Source organism: Opisthocomus hoazin, chromosome 27 (assembly GCF_030867145.1).
Source record: "Opisthocomus hoazin isolate bOpiHoa1 chromosome 27, bOpiHoa1.hap1, whole genome shotgun sequence".
Taxonomy (NCBI): domain Eukaryota; kingdom Metazoa; phylum Chordata; class Aves; order Opisthocomiformes; family Opisthocomidae; genus Opisthocomus; species Opisthocomus hoazin.
This window is the reverse complement of record NC_134440.1, coordinates 687,106-706,052: the sequence shown is the minus strand read 5'-3', so window position 1 is coordinate 706,052 and position 18,947 is coordinate 687,106. Positions and strand designations below refer to the sequence as shown.

At 73.0% G+C, this 18,947-nt stretch overlaps 2 protein-coding genes across 2 annotated transcripts; one reads left to right on the top strand and one right to left on the bottom strand.

The window, feature by feature from the left end:
- The first annotated feature begins 1,004 nt into the window (after positions 1 to 1,004).
- APC2 (APC regulator of Wnt signaling pathway 2) lies at positions 1,005 to 16,681 on the top strand. Its single transcript, XM_075444041.1, has 15 exons — positions 1,005 to 1,080; positions 4,679 to 4,837; positions 4,946 to 5,036; positions 5,109 to 5,265; positions 5,341 to 5,449; positions 5,531 to 5,644; positions 6,295 to 6,372; positions 7,707 to 7,787; positions 7,866 to 8,250; positions 8,370 to 8,465; positions 8,560 to 8,699; positions 8,780 to 8,857; positions 8,951 to 9,067; positions 9,159 to 9,373; positions 9,459 to 16,681. The coding sequence occupies exons 2-15, from the start codon at positions 4,697 to 4,699 to the stop codon at positions 14,893 to 14,895; spliced, it is 7,239 nt and encodes a 2,412-aa protein (XP_075300156.1). The 5' UTR covers positions 1,005 to 1,080; positions 4,679 to 4,696; the 3' UTR covers positions 14,896 to 16,681.
- LOC142364475 (granzyme M-like) lies at positions 15,320 to 17,963 on the bottom strand. Its single transcript, XM_075444042.1, has 5 exons — positions 17,807 to 17,963; positions 17,576 to 17,720; positions 17,066 to 17,320; positions 16,674 to 16,867; positions 15,320 to 15,639 (listed from the first exon to the last, which is right to left on the bottom strand). The coding sequence occupies exons 1-5, from the start codon at positions 17,899 to 17,901 to the stop codon at positions 15,483 to 15,485; spliced, it is 846 nt and encodes a 281-aa protein (XP_075300157.1). The 5' UTR covers positions 17,902 to 17,963; the 3' UTR covers positions 15,320 to 15,482.
- Positions 17,964 to 18,947: the final 984 nt, after the last annotated feature.

The following is an 18,947-nucleotide window of genomic DNA, read 5'->3' as shown; positions in this document are numbered from 1 at the left end:
TTTTCGGGTGTCCCCGGTGTGGGTGGCTGGGCCGAGGCCCCGGGCGCGGTGTCAGCGAGGAGCCACGGCATCGCCGCGCTCCGGGAAGCCACCACCGAGGTGGCCGAGGGGCCGCTTGTCACTGTCCCCACTGTTCCTCCAGTCCCGCTCCCCACCGGCACCCCGCCCTGGCCATCCCATCGCGGCGGTGGTGTTGGCACTGGCCAAACTGGGAGGACCTGGCGGCCTTGGCGTGGGCAGTGACGCGGGCACATGGCCACGGCGTCCCACTGCTGGGGACGGGGACCAGCGCGCTGGCGGGCCCAGTTGTACTGGGATGGATCAGCCGCAGCTTTGCCCGCGAGGCCTCGGATGCGGGTGGCCCACGGGGGCCGGGGGTGTCTCGGGGGGGTGCGCTCAGCTCGTCGCTGGGGTCTGGGGGCTGGCACCAGCCCCTGCCCCCCCCGGTGCTGCCGCTCGTCCCTGGCGGGGGCTCCCAGCATCAGGCCCCGCGTCTGTTGGGTGGAGGGACCGTGACCTTGGCCGTCCTCGTGCAGCTCCCACTGGGGGGGGGGGGGGTGGCTGGGTGGCTCTGCCGGGGGCCCCGTGCTGCCCGCAGCCCGGCTCCGAGACCCCCGACCCCCCCCAAGACCCCTGAGCCCCCGGGAGGGCCCAGCCAGGTGCTGGGTGACAGTGACCCTGGGCTGGGTGGCGGGAGCAGGGGGGAGGTTGCCTGTGCCTGCTCGATGCCCCTGGCTGGGGGGGGGTCCCCCGGGGGTCCCGCCGGCCCCGGGGTGCTGCTGGACTCAGCCCTGCACCGGGTGGGGTGACCCAGGGGGGCAACTCCTGCAACCCCCAGCGCTGCGGGGGGGGCTGGAAAAGAGGCGGGGGGGGGGCTGGGGACCAGTGCGGGGGGGGGGGGGCCCTTCTCCCCCTGCCCGGCGCGGGGACCCCCCCGCTGCCGCCCTCCGACGGCGCCGCTGGAAAATCCCGGCCGGGAGCGGGGGGGGGGGAGCGGGGGGGGCGGGGGCGGGATGCGGCTGCTCGGGACCGCGCCGGCTCCGCGCCCGGCTCCGCAACGCCGCCGCCGCCAGGGATGAGGTACGGCCGGGACCCCGCACCCCCCCGCGCCCCTCGCACCCCCCAGAACCCCCCCCGCACCCCCCCACCCTTGCGGGGCCCGGCCGCTGCAGGGTGCGGGGACCGGGGGAGTCTGCGCGGCGGGGGCGGGTGGGGCCCCCAGGCCCGGGGGGCATCGGGGTGGGGTGCTGGGTTGCGGGGGGGGGGTTGGATGCGGTCGGGGGGCCCAGCTCCGCGCCCCCCCTTTTACCCCCCCGCGGCGGGGGCTGCCCCGGGCCCGGCTGCGCTGAATGCGGCGGGCGCGGCTGCATCGCGGGGGGCGGGGGGGGTCGGGGGATCTGGGGGGGACGCTGGTCTGGGGGGGGGTGTCGGGCAGCATTTAGCCCCCGCGTCCCGCATCCCCGGCTGCGGGGACAAAGGCCGGACGATGCCAGGACTCTGCCGGGAGCCCCCGGGCGGGGTGGGCAGCACCGACCGTCTCCATCCTCATCCTCCCCCACCCTCATCCCCATCCTCATCCCCACCTTCATCCTTCATCCTTGTCCTCATCCCCATCGTCATCCCCGTCCCCACCCTCATCTCCCCTCCATCCTCATCCCCATCCCCACCTTCATCCCCATCCTCAGCCCCACGGCCACCCATGGCCGCCGTGCCCGTGGGGCTGGGGGGGGACAGGCGGGGGGTCCCTGCACGGGGGGGTCTCTGCTGGGGTCCCCAGCGCTCGCCCCACCGGACCTTGCCATGGCTCCACGCGCGTCCAGAGGCCGTGACGTGCGTGTGCAGGCGTGTGCGTGCAGCACGCGTGGGGATGTGCACGCGTGTGGACATGTGTGTGGGAGCAGCCGCTGTGCGGGGGCGCGGGGGGGACGGGGGGCTGCGGGGGGGGACGGAGCAGGACCCGTCTGCCAGTGTCCCCCCATGTGTCCCCTCGTGTGTCCCCTTTTGTGCCACCCGTGTCCCCCCTGCGAGCCCCCAGGAGGGTGCGTGGGGCCGGCCCGGCGCTCCTGGGGGGGCTTTGCTGTGCGGGGGGGTCCCCGAGAGCGGAGCCCCCGCGCCGTGGTTTGACGCCCCGGGGGCGCAGCCGGGCGGGGGGGGCTCGGCGGGGGCTGCGGGGCCGGGGCCGAGCGTTGCGGTCCCGATCCCGGCCCCAGTGCTGCGGGGCGGTGCGGGGCGGCCGGGCCTGGCTGGGGCGGGGCACAACGGGGCAGCGCGGGGCAGCGGGGTGCGGGGCAGCGGGGTGCGGGGCGCAGGGCGGCTGCGGTCCCTCCCCGCACCGATCCGTTGCAGCGTTTGCCCCGCGGCCTCAGCCAGTCTCGGGGTGCGGGGGGGGGCACACACAGGGTCCCGGGGGCCGGTGACCGTCACGGTGCCGGTGCGTGGGCTGCGGGAGCGTAGCTGCAGCCCTGCCCCCCCACTCCCGCAGCCCGGCCCCCCCCGTTGTGTCTAGACGCTTCGCACAGGCAGGTGCGGCCGCGCCAGCCCCTCCCCGCAGGCTGCAGAGCCGGCCCTGCCTTGGGGTCCAGAGCTCAGACCCCCCCTCATCAACCCCCAGGGTCCCCCGCCAGGGTGGGAGAGGGGCAGGGGGTGGGGGGGGTCCCCACAGCCTGGCCACGGCCCCACGGCGGGGCTGCGGCACCCGCAGGCTCCTCCAGCCGCATCCCGGCAGCATCCCCCCCCCCCGCCCACCACAGCCCTCACCGCAGAGCTGGGGGGACGGGGGTCCCGGGGCGGGGGGGGGCAGCTTCGTGCCTCGGTGTCCCCCCCCCTGCAATGGGGCCTGATCTACCTGGGGGCTGCAGCAGCCGAAGGGCCCAGCCCCGACCCGCAGCGTGACACAGCGGCGTGGGGAGGGCAGCCGCAGCACCCCGCATCGCGCGGGGTGGGGGCACCCGTGGGCAGCCCCGGGGAGGGGGCTCAAGCAGCAGCACACACACCCCCCACCCCCCCACTCCCCCCCCGCTAAGCAGCTCGGTCGGCGCTGGGAGGTTTGGGGTGCTGGGCGTGTTCCCCTGCAGGCGTGGGAGCCCCCCGCTTTCACCCTCACCCCGCTGCGCCCCGCGGTGCTGAACCCCCCCCCCGTGTCTGGTGGGTGCTGGGGAAGGGCCACGGACCCCCCCCTGCGCTGCCCCGTCCGCTGTCGCCATAGCAATGGGAGGGAGGCCGTGCTCAGCCCGTATCCCGCATCCCACACCCGCATCCCTCATCCCTCATCCCTCATCCCGCATCTGCATCCTGCATCTGCATCCCTCATCCTGCATCCCGCATCCCGCAGCTGCATCCCGCATCCCGCATCTTGTATCCTTCATCCTGCACCCCACATCTGCACCCCCCCATCCCACACCCGCAGCTGCATCCCTCATCCCGCATTCTGCATCCCACATCCCTCATCCCGCACCCGCATCCCGCGCCCTCCCTCCCGCACCCCTCCCTGTCCATCCCGCACCCCAGACCCGCAGCCGTGTCCCGATCCTGCATCCCTCGTCGTCCAGCCCCCCCCCCCAGCCCCCCACCGCCTCCCACCCCTCGCTCGCCCCTCGCCCCGTGCCCTGCCCTCCCGGGGGGGTCGTTTCTCTCCCGGGGGGGCCCTTTGCCGCCTGGGGGGGCGGTGGGGGGGGTTGCACCCGGGGGTCTTTGTGTCTCTCCCGAAGCGTGGCCGGGCAGAGCTGGGGGGTGGGGAGGGGGGCTCCGCACACCACAGCAGGGCCCAGGTGGGGGCAGGATGGGTGTGGGGGGGTCCCCCAGCCGGTGTGGGGTGCAGGGACAGGGGAGTAGCGTGGGGTGGGGGCCGGGACGGCCGCCGGTGGGGCCGTGGGCAGGGTGCTCGGTCCCAGTGCTGCCTGATGGAGGGGGGGGCTGGAGCCCCCCCAGAGGTCTCTGGGAGGCGGAGGGGGTGCCAGGGCCTCGGGGGCGGCCTGGGGGGGGGGGGGCAATGAGGGGATCGATCCTGGGGGGGGACGGGCCCGATCCTGTCCCAGCGCTGCGGGGAGCTGCGGGCAGAGATGGGGGGGGGGGGGGTGAGAAGGGGACCCCCGTTGCAAGCGGCGCTGAGGACCAGCCGGGGGGGGGGGGCGGGGGGGGAGGAGTCCCCGGCCCCCCCACCCGTACCGTGCGCCCCCTCCTCCCCCCCTCCCCGGCAGGTGCGAGAGGCAGGGGCTGCGGCGGAGGGGGGGGGGGGTGGGGGGTCGGGATGGGGGGGACACAGGGGGGCTGGGGGGGGCAGAGCGGGCCCGGGGGGGGCCGGGGGGGGCCGGGGTTGGCCCCTCCGCGGGAGGGAGCGGAGCGGGAGCTGGTGCAGAGCGGGAGCAGACAAAAGCGAGACAAAGGGGGAGGGGAGCGGAGCGCGGAGCGGCCGCGGAGGATGGCAGCAGGCAGGGGCTGGGGGGGGCCGGGGCGGACCCCCACCCCGCGCGGGGGGTGACCCCTCCGGGAGGCTCGGGTGCGGGGGGGGGGGGGGGCACCAGCTCTTGCCGGGGCACTCTGGGGTGGCCGGGGTCCCCCGGGCTGTGCCGCGGTGGCGGGCGGGTGGCGGGGTGCGGGTGGCAGGGTGCGGGTGGGGGGGGGGTCTGCAGGGTGCAGGGACCCCCCCCGGGGTGCTGCCCATGCTCCCCCCGCCCCCCAGGCGCTGGAGGCGGTGAAGATGTCGGGCTCCCTGGCCTCGTACGAGCAGCTGGTGCGGCAGGTGGAGGCGCTGAGGAGGGAGAACAGCCACCTCCGGCGCGAGCTCGAGGACAACTCCAGCCACCTCTCCAAGCTGGAGAATGAGACCTCAGACATGAAGGTGAGAGCGAGCCCGGGGGGGGGCCACACACCCCTCGCGCTGGAAAGGGCGCGGGGGGCTTCCCTCCGCGTCCCCCCCACCCCTCCGACGCCTCTGGCTCTGCCTCAGGAGGTCCTGAAGCATCTCCAGGGCAAGCTGGAGCAGGAGGCGCGGGTGATGGTGTCCTCAGGGCAGACGGAGGTCCTGGACCAGCTGAAAGGTGGGTGCCGGGCGGGGGGGGGGGGGGGTGTCCCCGCCGAGCCCACCCTCACGCCGCCCGCCCCGTCCCCAGCCCTGCAGATGGACATCACCAGCCTCTACAACCTCAAGTTCGCCCCGGAGGGTGCCAGAGCCGAGGAGAGCCCCCCGCCACCCGCACCCCAGCGGGACGGCAGCGGGGACCTGGGCAGGGCCACGCTCCGGCTGCTGGAGGAGCTCGACCGGGAGAGGTGACGGCTTGGGGGGGGATGCCGGGGGGCCGGGGGGCCGGGGGCCGCGCTGACGGGGCTCCCCTCCTTCCCCAGGTGCTTCTTGCTGGGCGAGATCGAGAAGGAGGAGAAGGAGAAGGTGTGGTACTACGCCCAGCTCCAGAGCCTGGCCACGCGTCTGGACGAGCTGCCCCACGTGGAGACGGTGAGCTGGGGGGGTCCTGGCACCCCCCCCGGCCCCAGGACCCCAGCCCCCCTGACGCCGTGCCCCCCCTCTGCCCCCCAGTTCTCCATGCAGATGGATCTGATCCGGCAGCAGCTGCAGTTCGAGGCGCAGCACATCCGCTCGCTGATGGAGGAACGCTTCGGCACGGCCGACGAGATGGTGCAGCGGGCGCAGGTCGGGGGGGGGCCCGAGCCGCCCCTTCCCCTCCTCGCTGCCCCTGTTCCATGTTTGGGGGGGGGGGGGGCTCCAGCTGCCTCCCACCCCATCCGGACACCTCCCAGCCCACCCTACCCTCGCACCCGGCCTTCACCCTCGTGCCCGGCTCTGCGCGCTCGTGCATCACCCCCGTGCACCCTCAAACCCAGCTCCTTGCACCAGAACCTCACACCCAGCCCTGTGCACCTTCAAATCCAGCTCTGTGCTCTCACAGCACCCCTGTGCACCCTCACACCCAGCTCCTCGCACCAGAACCTCGCACCCAGCCCTGTGCACCCTCAAATCCAGCTCTGTGCTCTCACAGCACCCCTGTGCACCCTCACACCCAGCTCCTCGCACCAGAACCTCGCACCCAGCCCTGTGCACCCTCGCACCCGGCTCCGTGCTCTCGCATCTCCTCCGTGCACCCTCACACCCAGCTCCTTGCACCCTCACACCCAGCTCCGTGCACCCTCACACCCAGCTCTTTGCACCCTCACACCCAGCTCTTTGCACCCTGGCACGCCGCACCCCGTTGCCCCCAGCCCTTCATGCCCAGCTCTAGGGGTCCCGGGGTGGGGGTGGGGAGGTCCCAGCCCTCGCTGACCCCCCGCTCTTCCCCCCCCCAGATCCGGGCATCCCGGCTGGAGCAGATCGACAAGGAGCTGATGGAGGCGCAGGACAAGGTGCAGCAGCCGGAGCCGCAGGTAGCGGGCAGGGGGCTGAGGGGGCTGGGGTGGGGGCCAGCATCGGCCCCGTGGGGCCACGGGGCCCGGGGAGGGTGGAGGGGGCCAGGCACAGCCCCCCCGCCATTGTCCCCATCCTGTCCCCGCCGGCCGTGGCGCAGCCAGGGCTTTGTGTGGCTCGGGCACCGTGAAATGGGCAGTTGCCATGGAGACCAGAAGTAGGCCAGGGCGGGCGGGCGCGATGGCTCCCGCAGCGTCTGACGGTCGGAGCGGGCACCCGCCACCGCCATGGCCCTGCCACCGCCACGGCCCCACAACTGCCATGGCCCCACCATGGCCCCACCATCCCCACAGCCCCACCATGGCCCCACCACAGCCCCACCATGGCCCCACCACAGCCCCATCATGGCCCCACCACCACCACGGCCCCACCATGGCCCCACCATGGCCCCATGACCACCCATGGCACCACCATGGCCCCGTGACCACCCATGGCCCCACCACGGCCCCACCACGGCCCCACCATGGCCCCACCACGGCCCCATCATGGCCCCACCACAGCCCCACCATGGCCCCACCGCCACCACGGCCCCACCATGGCCCCACCATGGCCCCATGACCACCCATGGCCCCACCATGGCCCCATCATGGCCCCACCATCACCACAGCCCCACCATGGCCCCACCACAGCCCCACCACGGCCCCACCACTGCCATGGACCCCCACCACAGCCCCACCACAGCTCCATCAACACCACAGCCCCATCATGCCCCCACCACAGCCCCACCACGGCTCCACCAACACCACGGCCCCACCATGGCCACAGCCCCACCACAGCCCTACCATCACCACAGCCCTGCCATGGCCCCATCATCACCCCGGTCCCACCACTGCATGGCTGCTCCATCACCCCCGGCCCCTCCATCGCCCCGGCCCCTCCACCACCCCCAGCCCCTCCATCACCCCCGGCCCCTCCATCGCCCCCGGCCCCTCCATCGCCCCCGGCCCTGCCGTTGCCCCAGCCAGCCCCACATCCTGCGTGGCCCCTCCATTGCCACCCCGCACCAGCAGCTCCGTGGGCTCAGCCCCGGCACGGGCCACGCCGCCCGCCCCGCTCGCCTCGCCCACGCTCTTCGTTTCCCGAGGCTGCTGCTGCGGCAGCCGCCCCCCCGTCCCCGATCAGCCCCGATTCCAGCTTAAAAATACAACCCCGGCACTGACGACAGCAGCGCCTGGGAAACGCTGCCGAGTTCAATGGCACCAGTGGGTTCCTGGAAGCGGGGAGGGGCCGGGCGGAGGGGGGCGAGGGCGGCGCGCTGCAGCCCACCCCCATCTATCTGCCCCCTGCTCTGCAGCTCTGCGGGAAGGCGCCAGGCACGGAGGGGGACGGCAGCCTGGACCCCCCGACCCACCCCGAGGAGGGGGGCAGCAGCAAGGTGAGGGGCAGCCCGGCTGGGGTGGGCTGCAAGGCGGGGGGGGTCGGCCGTGCGTAACCCCAAATCCCCCTCCCGCAGGTGGAGGTGGTCTTCTGGCTCCTGTCCATGCTGGCCACGCGGGACAAGGAGGACATGTCCCGCACGCTGCTGGCCATGTCCAGCTCGCAGGAGAGCTGCCTGGCCATGCGCAAGTCGGGCTGCCTGCCGCTGCTGGTCCAGATCCTGCACGACTCGGACGGCGAGCCAGGACCCCCCGAGAGCCCCGCCGGCGCCAAGGACGCCCGCATGCGCGCCAACGCCGCCCTCCACAACATCGTCTTCTCCCAGCCCGACGAGGGCCAGGCCAAGAAGGAGATGCGGGTGCTGCACGTGCTGGAGCAGATCCGCTCCTACTCGGAGACGTGCTGGGACTGGCTGCAGATGCGGGGCAGGGACGGGGGCAGAGGCCCCGAGGGCGGCGCGGGTACGGGGGCGAGCGGGGTGCCGGCGTGTGGCACACGGCTGTGAGCACCCACGTGTGCTGGAGGAGGTGGGTGATGGAGGAGGGGGACCCCTGGGGCTGACCCCCGCCTCTCCCCGCAGCGCCGGTGCCCATCGAGCCGCAGATCTGCCAGGCCACCTGCGCCATCATGAAGCTCTCCTTCGACGAGGAGTACCGGCGCGCCATGAACGAGCTGGGTGAGCGCGGGCTGGGGGGGTCTGCGACAGGGGAAGGGGTGCCGGGGGGTGGGGAGGGTCCCTTGCCCGAGTCACCCCCTCTCCTATCCCGCAGGCGGGCTGCAGGCGGTGGCCGAGCTGCTGCAGGTGGACTACGAGATGCACAAGATGACGAGCGACTCGCTGAACCTGGCGCTGCGGCGTTACGCCGGCATGGCCCTCACCAACCTCACCTTCGGCGACGTGGTCAACAAGGTCGGATGGAGCCGGGGGGGGGGGGTTAGCAGGGCTGGGGGGCCACAGCTTCACCCTCACCACCCTCATCCTCCCCGCAGGCAACGCTGTGCTCCCGCCGGGGCTGCATGGAGGCCATCGTGGCTCAGCTGGGCTCCGACAGCGAGGAGCTGCACCAGGTGGGTGCTGGTGGCGTGGGGGGGCTGCCCCGGGGGAGGGTGATGGGCAGGGGGACGGTCCCCACGCCCACCCGCCCCGCTCTGCCCTCCCAGGTGGTCTCCAGCATCCTGAGGAACCTCTCGTGGCGGGCTGACATCAACAGCAAGAAGGTGCTGCGGGAGGTGGGCAGCGTGACGGGGCTGACGCGGTGCGCGCTGCACGCTGGCAAGGTGAGCACCGGGGCGGGGGGAGCGGGCAGCGGGGTGGCTGGGTGGGGGGCTGACAGCTCTGTGTGTGTGTGTGTCCCCCCTCCCGGGACAGGAGTCCACGCTGAAGAGCGTCCTGAGTGCGCTGTGGAACCTCTCGGCGCACAGCACGGAGAACAAGGCGGCCATCTGCGGCGTGGAGGGGGCCCTGGGCTTCCTGGTCAGCACCCTCACCTACAAGTGCCAGAGCAACTCGCTGGCCATCATCGAGAGTGGCGGTGGCATCCTCCGGAACGTCTCCAGCCTCGTCGCCACGCGGGAGGACTACAGGTGAGGGCGGCCGTGGGGTGGGGACGGTGCCGGGGAGGTGGTCGGGGACCGTGCTGACGGCTGGGGGTTCCCCCTGTCCCCGCAGGCAGGTGCTCCGGGACCACAACTGCCTGCAGACGCTGCTGCAGCACCTGCGCTCGCACAGCCTCACCATCGTCAGCAACGCCTGCGGGACCCTCTGGAACCTGTCCGCCCGCAGCCCCCGCGACCAGGAGCTGCTCTGGGACCTGGGGGCGGTCAGCATGCTGCGCAACCTCATCCACTCCAAGCACAAGATGATCGCCATGGGCAGCGCGGCCGCTCTCCGCAACCTCCTCACCAACCGGCCCCCCAAGTACAAGGACACGGCCGTCGTCTCGCCAGGCTCCTGCATGCCCTCGCTCTACATGCGCAAGCAGAAGGCGCTGGAGGCTGAGCTGGATGCCAAGCACTTGGCCGAGACCTTTGACACCATGGAGAAGCAGAGCCTGAAGAGCCAGAGCGCCAAGAAGCCGCTGCGGCACATGGAGAGCCTGGTGAAGGACTACGCCTCCGACTCCGGCTGCTTTGACGACGACGAGGTGCCCAACATCTCCACCGGCGTGGAGACGGCCAGCGCCTCCGTCCTCTCCATGTTCCTCAACTCCTCCTTCCTCCAGGGACAGGCGCTGCCCCGGGCGCTGGCACAGAGGCGATGCCCGGAGCCGGAGAAGGACGGCAGCGGCAAGCCGGCCGAGCCCAAGAAGCTGCCGCTGCCGGAGGATGACGTCTCGCTGGCTGCCGAGAAGTTGGCCAACAAGATCTCCAGCACGGTGGCCAAGATCGACAAGCTGGTGGAGGACATCTCTACCATGCACACATCCTCGGACGACAGCTTCAGCCTCAGCTCGGAGGACCACTGCCTGGACTGGCAGTACGGTCCCGAGGAGGTGCACGAGGCGCGTGCCCAGTCCTGCTCGCCGTGCCGTCTCTCGGACGCCGGCGGCTTTGCCAAGCGGGAGAGCCTGAGCCGGGCGCAGACGCTGCTGCGGCTGAAGACCGCCTACACCAGCCTGTCCAACGACAGCCTCAACAGCGGCAGCACCAGCGACGGCTACTGCACCAAGGAGCACATGAAGCCCTGCACCAGGGCCGCCTTCCTCGACTACCGCGACGAGCTGCAGCGGTACCAGAAGCGGCCGAGCCGGCTCGACCTCAAGAGCATCCTGGGCAGCAAGCCAGAGCGGGTCGAACCCCCTGCGCCCAAGGGCAGAGACCTGGCCGAGCCGGACAAGCCGGAGCAGCGAGACCTGCCCGAACGGGCCAAGAAGACGGTGACGTTCCCCAGCCCCAAGGCGCCGGAGAAGGAGCCCGAGTGGAAGAAGGAGGCGAGCAGCAAGCTTTCCCCCGACCCCCAGGTCCGCACCATCAAACTCTCCCCGTCCTACCAGCACGTTCCCCTGCTCGAGAGCCTGGCCAAGAGCGGCGTGGCTGCCGCTGCCGGACACCAGCCCTCCCTCCTGGGCAGAAAGCAAGCCTGGCTCCCTCCCGCGGTGCTGCAGACGGCCGAGACCTTGAGCAAGATCCCGGAGAAGCTGCCTGCCCACCCACCGGCCACAGCGGAGCAGGAGTCGGTGCAGAAGTACTCGGTGGAGGACACCCCGATCTGCTTCTCGCGGTGCAGCTCCCTCTCCTCCCTCTCCTCGGCAGACAATGTGCTGGATGGGCAGAGCCACAGTGAGAACGACCTGGACAGTGACTCCTCCCTGGAGATCCTGGAGATGGAGGAAGGGGACGGGGAAGGTGAGGATGAGAGGCAGGAGAAGGAGAAGACAGTGGATCCATGTCTGGCCACGCCAGTGGGGATCTCCCAGCCCATCACCATCCCCTTCCCGAAGCGCGACAAGGTCTTCCTGCGGGAGTCGTCACCGTCGCGCCAGGAGGACCTCACGCCCTCGAGCTCCTCGGAGAACTACATCCAGGAGACGCCACTGGTGATGAGCCGCTGCAGCTCCGTCAGCTCCCTGGGCAGCTTCGAGAGCCCCTCCATCGCCAGCTCCATCCAGAGCGACCCTTGCAGCGAGATGATCAGCGGCACCATCAGTCCCAGCGAGCTGCCCGACAGCCCCGGGCAGACCATGCCGCCCAGCCGCAGCAAGACGCCCCTCTTCGAGCTGGGCTGCCAGCCGGAGAAGGAGACCAGCCAGTTCAACATCCAGTGGGAGAACAACGTCAAGAAGTTCATGGAGATCACCGACTTCAAGGAGCGCTTCCAGCTGCCCCAGGACCTGGACTCCATGGTCTACTTCACAGTGGAGAAACCCAACGAGAACTTCTCCTGCGCCTCCAGCCTGAGTGCCCTGCCCCTCCACGAGCACTATGTCCAGAAGGACGTGGAGCTCAAGCTGATGCCCACCTTCCCGGAGAAGAACAGCCTGAATTTCGTGGCTCATGAGAAGCGGGAGGAGCGGCGGGAGGAGCGGTACCTGGAGGGGCGGCGGAGGGCCGACCGCCCCGAGCCCCCCGACGACGACGACATCGAGATCCTGAAGGAATGCATCAGCTCCGCCATGCCCTCCCGCTTCCGCAAGGTGAAGACCTCCCTGCTCTCCGGCCAGGTCCTGCACCCCCAGACGAAGAAGCCGGTGCACGTCCCCGTCTACATGCTGGTGCCAGCCCCCGCGCACCCCGGTGTCCCCAAGCACCTGCGTACCGCCGCTCGCGACCCCTTCAAGGACGACGACTCCTTCACCGACTCGGCCGACGGGACCCCCGTCAACTTCTCCAGCGCCGCCTCGCTGAGCGACGAGACCCTGCGCTACCCGGCCACCGAGGAGGCCGAGCACCCCCGGGGCCCGGGGGTCCTGCCCGAGGGGCACCACGAGGCCGGCAGCACCGGCACCATCCCGGCCAGGAGAGCCGCCTCCGGCAGCTCGGCGCCTGCCCGCCTGAGCTCAGCCTCCAAGGGGTCGAGCCGTGGCCAAGGCGGGGAGGGGAAGCGGGGCCAGCCCCCCGCGAAGAGCAGACCCAGCCTGGAGCTGGAGGTGGGGAGGAGCGGCGGTCCCCCCGGGAGGAAGGATGCTCCCCGGGAGGACGGGGTGGCCTTCCAGTCGCTGTGCCACACCACGCCGACGGAGGAAGCCGTCTACTGCTTCTACGAGCAGGACTCGGACGAGCAGCCCGAGGCGGGCCGGGAGGCGGCCGGCGGCAGAGCCCAGCCCGGCCGGGCGCCCAGGAGGGAGCGCTGGGGCAGCTCCGTCCCGCGCAGGGAGCCTGAGCCCGGGGCCCGGGCAGCGAAGGCCAAACCGCAGAACAACCTCATCGCCGACGAGACGCCGCCGTGCTACTCCCTGAGCTCCTCCATGAGCTCCCTGAGCGATGCCCACCCCTCCGACGGCGAGGAGCGCGGCCAGCCCTGCAGCAAAGGCCCCCGGCCACGGCCGGCCGCGGCAGCAGGGCAGGCGCAGGGGGGGTCCCCCGGCTCCCCCAGCCTCAACTCGGAGGACGACCTGCTGCAGAAGTGCATCGGCTCGGCCATGCCCAAGCGCCGGCGGCCCTCGGCTCGCCGGAGGATTTCGGAACGCAAGCAGAAGCCGGTGGGCACCGGCGGGAGGGAGCGGAAAGCGGAGGCGAGGCATCGCCCTGCCGAGGACGCCGGCTCCGACCGGGGCTCGGACCTGGACAGCGTGGAGTGGCAAGCCATCCAGGAGGGTGCCAACTCCATCGTCACCTGGCTGCACCAGGCTGCCGCCTCCCTCTCGCGGGAGCCTTCCTCCGAGTCTGACTCCATCCTCTCCTTCATGTCGGGGCTCTCGGTCGGGTCCACCCTGCAGCTCTCCCTGGGCAGGCAGGAGAAGAAACGGGCCGGCAGCGCGGCCGGCCGCGACGCGGCGAGGAGGGAGCACAGCAAGAGCCGCCCGGAGAGGAAGGACGCGCCGGCTGCCCGTCCTGCCGGCCGCGGAAGTGCCAGGGCGGAGCGGAGCCCGGCCCCCGCCAAGCCAGTGCCCAACCTGCCCGTGGTCTTCCGTGGCAGGACCGTCATCTACATGCCCAGCCTGGCCAAGGGGGCCCCCAGCCCGCGGGCCACCCCAAAGAAAAGCCCCACAGCGAAGCCCGAGGCGCCGCCGGCCAAGAACCTCTCCCTGAGCCAGCAGCGGTCGCGGAGCCTGCACCGGCTGGGCAAGCCCCCCGAAACCGGGGACCTGGCGCTGCCCAAGAGGAGCACGACGCCGCCCGCCCGCATCGGCAAGGGACCCCCCTCCTCGGGCTCCTCCCGCACCTCCACCCCCTCCCAGCACGCACCCAAGAAGCTGCCGTCGCCCTCCCAGCTCGCCAAGCAGGGACCCCCGGGCACGGGCAAGGCGGGCAGCTCGCCCTCCCCGCCGGGACCCCCGGCCAGAGCCCTGGCCTCCAGGTCCCCGGCCCCCAAGCAGTCCAAGACGCAGAAGTCGCCCGTCCGCATCCCCTTCATGCAGAAGCCGAGCAGGAAGGTGCTGCCGGGCCGGGGGGCCATGCCGGTGCTGGAGGAGCAGGCGGACGGCGGCAAGGCGCGGGGCAGGGGGCCGGGGGGGCCGGGGGGCAGCCGGCTCAACCTGGTGCGGATGTCGTCCGCCCGTTCCAGCGGGAGCGACTCGGACCGCTCCGGCTTCCTGCGCCAGCTCACCTTCATCAAGGAATCCTCCAGCCTGCTGCTGCGGCACCGCGCTGAGCTCTCCCCGGCGCAGCCGGCATCCTCGCTGCCTCGCCGGGCCGAGCCGCAGCGCAGCCGAGCCGCCCTCCCGGCCGTCTTCCTCTGCTCCTCCCGCTGCGAGGAGCTCAAGGCGGCCAAGCCGGCAGCCCCCAGCCCGCGGCCCCTCGTCCCCAGGGCCCAGCCTGGCGGCAAAGTCCCTGCTGGGGCCAAACCGCCGCGGAGGACCAGCTCCGAGAGCCCGTCCCGGCTGCCGGTGAAGACCAGCATCCCTGCGCCCGAGCCCTTCAAGCGGTACTCGTCCTCACCCAACATCAGCGTGGCGCGGCGGACGGGCAGCCCTTCCTCTGTCCTCTCCGGCCGCTCCGAGGCTTCGGCGCGGCGCCGGCAGAGCGAGGCGGTGCCCGTGGGGCAGCCGGCAAAGCCACCGGTGGTGGTGATGAAGGGCACGTGGCGGCGGATTCGGGACGAAGACATCCCCCACATCCTCAAGAGCACGCTGCCGTCCTCCGCCCTGCCGCTGGCGGGCGCCGGCGAGGACGACCGCCCCGGCACCCCCGGCCCCAGGAAGACCAGCGACGCCGTGGTGCAGACCGAGGACTTCTCCACCGCCAAGACCAACTCCAGCACCTCTCCCACGCTGGAGAGCCGCGAGGGGCCCCCGCTCGCCCGCACCGCCTGCGACGGCGAAGCCCCGGCGCCCGCCAAGGCCGCCCTGCCCATCTCCTTCGGCCACGAGGCGCCCGCCGGGACCTTCCCCGCCAGCCGGCACAGCTCCCCGAGCAGAGCCGCCCGCGTCACCCCCTTCAACTACGTCCCCAGCCCCATGGTGGTGACGGCGGTGGCCGACAAGGCGGTGGAGAAAATCCAGGCTTGAGCAGCCGCCGCGGACGAAGCCCCGGTGAGGGTCCCACGACTCCCCGCGTCCCCCAGGACTGTGCCGGGGGGGGACAGCGACGCGGGACGGTGGGGACCAGCGAGTCACCCCACCCCGCTGCCCACCCCAGCTGGGGTCTTGCTGTACCACAGCACCGCGGTTCCCAGTACCAAGGACTGGGCAGAGCTGGGGGGACCCGCTGGGGGTGACGCCACGAACTGGAGCGCGTCTCGGCGGCCATCTCCTCCTGCTGACGGACGGCCCGGGACGAGGCGAACAGAGGCCGTGTCCCCGTGTCCCCCCACCCTGCTCGCCCGCCGGGGCTGGAGGCCGAAGCGGGGCTGATCCCGCACGCCAGGCAGACGCCGCGCCGCGCCCCGACGCCAGCCCTCCGCCGCGTGCTTCGGCTCGTCTCGGCACCGCCTGCCATCGCCGCTCATTTATTAACGAGGGGAAGGGAACGCAAGGCTGGATCAAGGCAGGGAGAGGCTTCATGGGAGGGGGGAGAGCGCGTGGCCGTGGGGGGACGGGGCTGGGACCCCCATTTGCGCTGCTGGAGGCTCCTAATGACGGCGCGTGGCTGAGCGTTAGCGGGCACCCTGCAGCCGCGGTGCTCGCGCTGGTTCAGGGCGGCGGCGGGTGGAAAACGTGCGGGCAGGGACTCGCTGACGGGCGGCCGAGGGCCCGGGGGGCTCGTCCCCGGGGGCTGCTCGCAGGGTCCTGTCACTGGGCTGAGGAGCTGCCCTGGGGGGGCACAGGGTGCTGAGCTGGCACCAGGGTGCCCAACCCCCGGGAAAGGGTCTGGGGCCCCTCACCCCCCCTCCGCAGCCCTCCAGCCCCCCGCCCCGGGGTGGAAGACCCCCGGTGTGGCTGGGACCCCGCAGCCCCCCCAGCCCCCCGCCCTGGGGTGGAAGAGCCCCATCGCAGCTGGCAGCTGGGACCCCGGCGTGGCACTGTGGACACGAGCCCACCCAGGACTGGATTACGCCCACGGTCCCAGCTTGGAGCCCCGGGGGCGTCCCCACTCCTGCTGCCAGCTGACCCCGCACCCCTCAGCCCGGGGAGCGGGGTGGGCTGCAGAGGGACCCCTGGTCTGGGTGCTCCCCAACCCCCCCCAGGTGCTCCCGCTCCTCCCAGCCCACCGCTCGCTGCCCGCGTTGGGTGGGGTGACCTATGGGCCTCCCATGTGCCAGTGCCATGGGGGGGCTGCAGGGACAGGCACGGGGGCAAGCGCAGGGCACACAGGGATCCCCCCGGGGGGCTGCGGGGACACCACGAGGGGCTCTGGGGAGTCACAGCGGGGCCACAGGGGGACGCACGGAGGCCAGGGAGACACCAGGGCTGTGGGGACAGGCGTGGGGGTCCCTGGGGATGTGCACCGGGGGGGTCGTGGGGCCGCAGACCCCCAGGTGCTCGCTGAGGACCTCGGCTCCGGCAGCGGCTGGGGGGCTGCAGCCGGCACAGCGGGACCTGGGGCTGGGGGGAAGGGGGCCAAGCCCCCGGCAGTGACACGTCCCCCCACTCCGAGTGCTGTAACCCAGCGCGGGGCGGGACAGGAGGGCCAGCGTCCCCCCACACGCTCGGCCGCGGCCCCGGGTTCAAGCCCCACCGCCCAGCCCCACTCTCGCCCGCCTCTGCTCCACACGCGCCCGCTGCTTCGGCCCTCGGCTGCGGACAAACCCCCCCGTCTGGCGGTGCCCTGCCCCCCCCCGCTGTATCTATGTACCAAGGATGTTATTTTCCGGGACTCGGGACAATATTCCGAATTAAAAGGCAACCTGCGTAACTGGGAGGCGGTGGTCTCTGCCCCCCCGCAGCCCCTCCGCAGCGTCTGCTGGATCCATTTCTTGTGCTTCACGGCCGAGGTGGCGACCGGTGGCTTCAGAGGGTCCGTGAAGTTCCTGCCGGAGAAGGACAGCACGCCGGCCACCGCCGCCCGCCGCCCGCACACCAAGGGGCCCCCGGAGTCACCCTGGGGGGACGGGGCAGTGGGGAGCAGCCCCCGACCAGGGACCCCCCCATGGCTGGGGGAGCATCTCGCCTCTCTGCTGGGGGTGGGCATCCTCCCCGGAGCCCCCCACACCCGGGGAACGCCGGCTTGGGGACAGGACAGGGCTTTGCCGCCAGCTGGTCCCGGTGCGAAGCCCTTTGCCCCCCCCCAGCCCCTCACCTTGGCGGGCGCTGAGCCCCCGCGGCGCCCCTGGAAGCAGATCATGGTGGGGGCGATGCCGCCGTCCCAGAAGCGGCTGTTGTTGCACATCCGCGCGTCCAGCACCGTCACCTCCAGCTCCCGCAGCGTGGCCGAGAGCCCGCCGCGCCCGCGGACCCCCCAGCCCGCCACGCTGCACGCCGCGCCCGCCGCCGGCTCCCGCCGCAGCAGCCCGATGCGTCGCCGGGTCCTGCTCCGCGTCACCGTCCCCTCCAGCTGCGGGCAGCGTCAGGCCCCGGGGGGCTGGCGGGGAGCACCCCATCGCCGCGGCGGGCGGGCGACGGGGAGCACCGAGCCGACGCAGCGCCCACGGGAAGATGACACCGAGCTGTGAAATCGCTCGGAGGTGACAAGAGGAAATGTCACCCGGCGCCTCGCCGGCGCGAACCCGCTCGCTCCCCTCGCCGCCGCCCCGCTAGCGGCCATGCTCCTCCAGCCCCACGGCCAACCCTTCCCCGCCGCACGTCCCACCTGGAGCAGGAGGAGGTCGTTCTCCATCGTCCGGTGGTCGTAGCCGGGGTGGGGACAGGCCGCCCGGACGCGGAGGGTCTGCGTGGCCGGCCCCTCGTCCCGCAGGCTGTGTAGCCCCACCACCACCGTCCCCGCGTCCCTCGTCCTGCCCGCGGTGGAGCCGGCGTCGGCGGGGACCCGGTGCCGGCCACGCGGACCCCGCCGAGCCCCCCGGTGCGGCTGCGGACTCACCCCCGAGGGAAGCAGTGGGCGGCCGTCAGCACCCAGCGCCCGCCCAGCAGCGCTCCGCCGCAGACGTGCAGCCGCCCGCGCCGCACCGACACCATGTAGGGCCGGGAGTGCGGCTTGGCCTCGCGTCCCCCGATGACCGACGGCGCCCGGCGCCAGCCCCACGCTGCCGGCAAGAGCAGAGCCCGTCCCCCTCCTGCCGCGGGCAAAAGGCTGGGGGTCCCCACCCAGCACCCCCACCCCCCCAGCATCCCCATCCCGGCAAGGCGGCTGCCGACCCCGCCGCCAGCGCCGCCGAGACCCCCCGGCCGCCCCCACCCCACCGCCCCGCGCTCACCGGGCCCGGCCGGCGGCAGGGTCAGCAGCAGCAGCAGCCCCAGCCCCCCCCTCGCCCCCATCCCTCTGCGCTGGCGACCGAGCCGGCGCGGCGGCAGCGGAGGTCCCAGGTCACGTGCGGGAGCGGGGCAGGCGCAGACCCCCGCGCAGGGGGGGCAGGAAGGGGAAGAGGCACCCACGGGGCAGGGCGAGCGGCCGGCGGGGGGGGTGGAAAATCACCCACAGGGAGCCCGTGAGCCTCGGGGTTCCACCGCGGGCCCAGCCCCCGCTCAGCGCCGACAGCACGCTGCACCTCGGCTCTGCGCGACGGCTCGCGGCGAGGCGCGTGGCAGCCCCCGCGCCGGGCTGACGCGCTCCCACCACCTTTATTAGGAGAAGAGGACAACTCGGCGCCCACCCCCGCGGGGTCACCGGCCCCCGACCCGGCGCAGAACAGGGGCGTGGGCACCCCGGCCCCTCAGCTGTCCGCGGCGGGGGCTGGGGCGGGCCTGGCCCTGCGGGCGGGCGAGCGGGAGGGCCGCAGGCTGCCCAGCAGCCGCTCGAAGAAGAACTCGGTCGGGTAGTGCAGCTCGTTGAGGTGCTGCAGGAAGAGGGGCACCTCGGCTTTCGTCACGCCCACGTAGACAGGGATCATCTTGGTCCTGGCGCGGTGGATGATGTGGTAGAGGTTCCACTCGGAGACGCGCCGGCACCACGGGTCGCCCAGGGACTTGGTGGAGAGGAGGAGGATGGCCACGCGGCTGGCCTCGATGGCCTCGATGGTGGTCAGGACGACGGAGGTCCCAGCCACCTGGTCCTGGTGCTGGGC